The 6,496-nt window shown below is 37.9% G+C and overlaps 2 protein-coding genes across 2 annotated transcripts in view; both read left to right on the forward strand.

Moving 5' to 3' along the window:
* LOC118343157 (zinc finger MYM-type protein 4-like) overlaps window positions 1-2,823 on the forward strand; it is a 19,270-nt gene extending 16,447 nt beyond the window's left edge. The window contains 3 exon segments of the mRNA XM_035681909.1: window positions 1-183; window positions 676-802; window positions 1,081-2,823. The exon segment at window positions 1-183 is cut by the window's left edge and continues 47 nt beyond it. Of these exon segments, the coding sequence (XP_035537802.1) occupies window positions 1-183; window positions 676-802; window positions 1,081-1,324 (554 nt within the window). The 3' untranslated portion in view covers window positions 1,325-2,823.
* Window positions 2,824-3,094: 271 nt separating this feature from the next.
* Window positions 3,095-6,496, forward strand: part of LOC118342390 — a gene marked incomplete at its 3' end in the record, with an annotated part of 40,539 nt that continues 37,137 nt past the window's right edge. The window contains 5 exon segments of the mRNA XM_035680904.1: window positions 3,095-3,201; window positions 4,435-4,545; window positions 5,305-5,461; window positions 5,570-5,762; window positions 6,262-6,330. Of these exon segments, the coding sequence (XP_035536797.1) occupies window positions 4,440-4,545; window positions 5,305-5,461; window positions 5,570-5,762; window positions 6,262-6,330 (525 nt within the window). The 5' untranslated portion in view covers window positions 3,095-3,201; window positions 4,435-4,439.

Consider the following 6,496-nt stretch of genomic DNA (forward strand, 5'->3'; position numbering starts at 1 on the left):
CTTTGCTCTTCTTCTGCTGCAAGTACTTTGGCTTCACCACGGTGGAGCAGCACCGCCAGCTGTCCTTCGCCCACGTCATGCGCTGCACTAAAACCAACCAGGACAGCACCAAGACCACCTTCCTGCGGTTCTACCCCCCAATATCCATAAATGAAGCAGAGTTGGGTACTAATAAAGCTGAGGGTAAAAAATGAAGTACTTTATTTGTTCCATATCAACTTGTAAGATATTAAAACACATCAACAATCAATAACAATCACACAGTTGGTGCAAGAATTGTTTTTGAGGAAGTCAAGCAGTATAATATAGATCTATGTCATATCTGCATAATCTGAACCATCACGTGTTACTAAAGCCACCATTAACCACAAAATACAAGGTCCTGGTCCAAACAGACACGGATATAATGAGCCTGAACCTGATTTAAAACCTAAATCTTTACCCTGACGTATGTGTCAAATATAGATTTTGAGTGAATTCTTACCAGGGATATTTATTTCTTCGCTGTTTACTACACAGTGCAAGTAAGGTAGAAGTCACACATTCACATAACAGTAATTTTCATTCATCAGTATCTTCAAACCAGCAGTTCTGTGTTGAACTGCTACAACAACAGTTAACCATGAAATGGATTCACATTAGAAACGGTGTAAATGTGCACTGTGTCCTCCTCAGATCCAGAGGTTCCAGTGAAGAGGCGTAAGGAGGAGGAGAGTAAAGACGATATCCTGGAGATGATGGAGAACACAGACAACCCTCTCCGCTGTCCGGTCAGACTCTACGAGTTCTACCTCTCTAAGTGGTGAGTATAGCGTCGCACTGAACTTCATCGATGTCTGGCTGTTTGATATCAACTCACCAACTCTTGACCCATTCTGAAACAAGGTCCTAATGTTGACACTCAATGGTTGTTGTGTCCATTTGTTTTGTTCCATTTTTAATCTGTTGATTGTCTTGCTACAGCCTTCACATATAGACATTTTAGTATATATCTATCAGAGACTTTGGACTAAACCTATTGCTGGGTATTCATCTCCTTAATCTGTCACTATTTTTACATTAACAACTGTTTCCATGCAGCTCGGAGTCAGTGAAGCAGCGCACCAACCTGTTCTACCTTCACCCCGAGCGCTGCTGCGTCCCCAACAGCCCGCTGTGGTTCTCCTCCACCCCTCTGGACGATAGCACCATGGAGGCCATGCTCACCCGCATCCTCATCGTCAGAGAGCTCCATCTTCAGGCGAGGAAAGAGGGAGGGACGGAGGAGCAGACGCCCGATGACCCACCGTTTATACCTGAAGAGGAAAATGGAGATTCAGAGTGACGAAGAGGAAATGTAAATGTTGTAGATTAACTGAAATGTTCATTTAAACACGGCCCAGTAAACAAAAACGGAGTTAATGCACCCGTACATACACAACTACAATGTGATGAACTACAAAAGAACGTCATACTTCCTGAACCACATCATGAGCTGAATTAATGGAATATCTTCAGATGCCCAGTGTTTGTATGGGTAGAAACTGGGAGCTGAGATTATAAGACTGTTCACTAATGTTCAGCCAGAGACATTGCTGTACTTTTGTGTTTTCTGTCTGCTGAATGGTTGCTTGGCTACGTTGTTCCTTCCATATCATGATTCCTTAAACTCCTGTGGAAATTTGGGGTTTTTTCGTCCTTTGTTTGAAAGGGCTGCAGTGATTTCTGTTGGTGTCAGTGAGTGAAACGTCCGCCCCAGAAGACTGAAAACGGCTTTCTGTGATGTAGATGTAAATTGCCAACCGTCAAGTCTCAAACCTGCAGTTTGATTGTCCACAACACTACACAGTGCTATAATTTGGTGTCAGTCTGTCAGTGAAAGAGCTCATTTTCAGACACAATATTCTTGCAGATTTTATACCTTTTAGGATTGTTGGAAAGTTGTGTAGGAAATTTCTTGCTATAATTGATCTTGCAGAGGTTTCTCCAACTTGCCGTAGTAAAATGTTGACAATCAGTGTACAAAAAAACTTTAACACAAATCAGATAATCATACTTTAAAAGGTCACTGTGACTGAGAGATTACAGAGTGACCCTCTAAGGACCACAGTGTAGGATTCAGTGGCGAAGAGTTGCCGCTCCAAGCATGTAGGAGAAACTATGGTGGCTGCAAAAGGCCCTTTTAAGAGCAAGTGTTTGGTTTGTCCAATTTGGGCTACTTTTTAAACATGGTGGCCTCCGTGGAAGAGGACCTGCTCCATCTGAAGATAAATATAGATCATTAACAGAAACACAATTCTTATGATCAGGTGATTAAACATTAATAAAAACACAATTATGAATATTATATTCGAATTCTGCCGAAAGATCATCCTCAATGTTACACACTGGACCTTTAAATGAAAGAATCAAACAGTTTAATGTATTTCCTTTTGGCTCATCAATAGAAATAGACACATTTTGATCAACAGAGTCCAATTAATACTGAGATTAAATACACTGCAGACAATAATGTCTTTGAACGTAGCTTATATCACTGACAACTCTCATGCATCATTTCAAAGAACTGCACAAATGTTACCCACTTCTTGTTGACTGAACACTGAAAAGAACAAATATGTTGATTTAAACCTCATTTTGGACGTGCTACTTCATCTACAGTATCCTCTGAGACATTGAGTTTTTGCATAACTACCACCCTGGTAAAAAAATAAATAAAAAAATACTACTCCTTCATGTATATCTTGGTTATATTAACCCCCTCCCCCCTCCCCAGTCTCTAGAGGATGGCTGCCAAGGTTCTCAGTATTTTCTATTGTATGTCCTTTTTGAATAAAAAAAACATTTAAAAAACATTGTTGTCCTTATTAAAAGTCTACTGTTATGAGTTATGAATAATAAAGTATTTATGTTATACTTATATTTATTTAGTATGTGACTATTGTGAGTCCCCATAAACCACACAAACCAGTTATGAGCCGTGTGTGACTGTCCACGGCTGCTCCCCGTGGCGAAGAAATTCACGGCCGCTGATTCGCTGCTTTTGGAGTCAGTCAGTGACGTGGTGATCCGTGATTGGCCGGAGTGGCCGCCGCTCGTCCTACGTAACTTACCAGCGCAGTCACGTGGTCTCTCGAAAGACGAAAGAAAGGAAATATGGCCTCCACTGTGTTAGCTAGCTGTGTTTCTCTTCTTGCTTCTACTTAAGACACTGAAACAAAGGTGAATGTTGCTGTTATAAATATATATATGTTTCGAACTTACAGTATTTTAACTCCTCCACCTCTACTAGCTTACGTAGCACTTGCTAGTTGGTGTTATGCTAGTTGTTGTTGTTAGCATGCTAGCAAGGCATGTGCACAGTTGATAGTAAACAAGTGTCAGATGCAACTCAGTCCTAACAAAACAGGGCACACGGTAGTCAGTTTAACCAGGTAGCTGACTCTACTATTGTATTTATGTATTATATATTGTTTGAGCTTGTGTTTGTAGGTAGAAGTGGTTTCCAACCTTTTTCCTTCCTCTTTTCTATCATTAAGTAAACTTACAACCTCTCACTAAGAGATTATTAATGTTTTATATCATATTACACCATATTTCTCACTGCATACTGCATATAGTGTATATTTTCTCATAGTAGCCTTTATATTTTCTGTTATATCTTTTATAATATTTTTATTTTATTATTCCTTATTATATTTTTACTTTCTTACTTACTTTTGTATTTTTTTACACTACATTTCATCTGTGCTGCTGTGTCAACTTGAATTTCTCCCATAGGGGATTAATAAAGGAATTTTTTATCTTATATTCAGTAAGAGCACAGGACAACTGATAAACTGTACAGGGACTACTTTTTATGAAAACGATTGGTTTGGATGTTTTTCTGATAATTTATGCAGCTTTTTATACTGTATTGTGTACTATTTTCTATATATAACAATCTTAACCACTCAATAGGCCTCTTTTTCTTTCTTTTCTAATGCAGGAAAAGTCTAGTTTAGTAGAAAGTGAAAGCTCTGTGAAAATAGTTTGTGTCTTTAAAGTTTCTATCTTAAATAATAAGCTAAACTTTTAAAAAATCATTTAGTTTTCTGCAGAGAAATTAACAAAATTCTGAAATATAATCCATATTATGTATATTTTCCCCCTGTAAAGCTTTGGGCGACCCCCATGTTTGGAACTTCTGACTTAAATAAGCACAAACTACCATTGTTTATTGAATTGGCAGCAAGTTTAGACGGGAAGTAACATTTTTATTTCACTTAACAAAACTAAGAATAGAGTTGAAAATGACATCAAAGACCTGAAGATCTTCTTAATCTCTAATTAAACCAACTCTCTTATTGCAATGGAGAAAAACATCAGCATATTCTATAGATGAAAAACATGCCAGGGGACACTACAGCAGATCTCAATATCAACCGAACTTAATTGTGTATCTAATTTTTCCAGGTACCATGGAGAAGAAAAGGCGACTAACTCCAGAGCAAGATGCCCTGAAACACATACTTGCATGCAAAGACAAACCTTTTCTGGAGGAAAGGTATATAGACTCCTTTAAAGGTAAGAGTTACCTGATAGTAGCCTCTGTATTGATATTGAAGAGATTTCTGGTCTTACAGTCTGTGGTAATCATAATATGATATGTAGATGTGAATGATTCAAATAATCAGTAGGGAGTTGTGATGTATGAAGGTAAATATTGGTGCTTTACATTTAAATGATTTACGAAGCACTGGTTTTCACATACGTCCTGGAAAACCTGGAAATTTAGAGACTAATTTTCTAGTCACGGAAACACCTGGAAATTGATTAAAATTACCAAATATAATGGAAATAATCTGATCTAGAAAATTTGAATTGTATTTTAGCCTGTGGCAAATGTAATGTTACAGTTAGAGGAATTAACACGAATAATGCACAAACGATGGCCACCTATGCTGCCCTGTATTGTCAAGAAAAATGATTACCTAAAAAGAGTGGGAACCCTGTCACAGACTGTTGTCCACATAAAAGTATAAACCAATTTACACCCACTTGTAAATAATAATAGAAAAATTCCTGTTGTTAAGAGTCAGACACTGCTGAAAATGTGAATTTCTCCATAGTAAAATATATAGAGAAAAAAACCTTTATTCCCCTTTTTGGCAGGATGGATATTAAGTTATGTTTTATTTGAGTGCCAAGAAGAGATTTCTCTCTATTATATTTGTTTTGTCGAAGTAAACTAATGATTATGGTCATGCAAGTTACCACTGGCTCTGATAAATGGACCAGAAATACGATTGACTAATGTTTTCATGTGAATCTTTGCTTCTCTAGGGAGAGGAGTCTTTACCCACAGAGCCCTTAAACCATCGATGTTTGTTGTTGAATATCGGGGGAACATCTTTCCTCACAAAGACACAAGGCCTAAGAAATGTAGTGATGCTCTAAATAGTTTTTTGTTTGAGTTTACATGGAAAGGAGCACAATGGTGGTAAGTTACCTGCTTGTTATTCAGGTTTATCATGAAGAGACCTGAGGCCTCTTGATAGGTTAAAGTATGGTTGAAGTGTCATTAAGGTTGTTTTATTTTTGCTTGCAGCATTGATGCTTCGACAGAGGATAATACCCTTGGAAGACTCGTGAATGATGATCACATAAGTCCGAACTGTGAAATGAAGACAATTGTTTGCAGGGGGAAGCCACACTTGTGCCTGTTTGCATTGAAAGAAATCTCTCCAGGCGAGGAGATAACGTACAACTACGGGGACGCCTCTTACACATGGCGCTCAAGGGTAGGTTTGTGTGATAGAAAGAGCCTTGTTTTCTATTTCTGTATTAGAATTATGGTATTTTTTGCCAGTTTATTAGGCACATCCAGCTAAAATCAATGAAGGAAAATGCAACAGTCCTGCAGTAAATCCTCCATTAAAGTTATAATGTTCATGTTTTTGTTTAAACCTGTTTCAACTTGTAGTTTGTGATACTGTTCAAATGTATTACAGAGAGGAGTGTTTCTGTCATTTAGCTTGTTTAATTAAATATGAATAAATAATATAGAATATGATAAACTGGCAACTAAGTGCACATGCCAAGTTTTAGATGCCCAAAACAACAAGTTTGTATAACATTTTTGAGACAGAGTTTCTAGGTTGTTTATGTAGTTATACTGGCAACTGTGTGCAATGTTCATTTATTGATCCTACATGGGGACTCAGTATTCAGTAAAGTACACAATGTCACTCAGATTTGCAGTTTCAAATTTAACCCTTTTTCTCTCTCACACATTTACAGGAGTCCTTTGCTGGATCAAGTACTTCACAAACACACGTTTTTGCTACTTCAACACCAAAGAATAAAAGGGTATGTAAAATACCACATTATCTGACCACTCCTGCAAATAAGACAGTTCTGCAACATGTGCACACTGCTGTCACACACCTCTAAAGCTCACTGATTCACTCTCCGCTGGTTGTCTCACAGCGTTGACGAACTGCACCTGGCCATCAGATTGTCCCATACATAACTC

Source organism: Morone saxatilis, unplaced genomic scaffold (assembly GCF_004916995.1).
Source record: "Morone saxatilis isolate NCDOM2014 unplaced genomic scaffold, NCSU_SB_2.0 Contig9, whole genome shotgun sequence".
In the NCBI taxonomy this organism is placed as follows: domain Eukaryota; kingdom Metazoa; phylum Chordata; class Actinopteri; family Moronidae; genus Morone; species Morone saxatilis.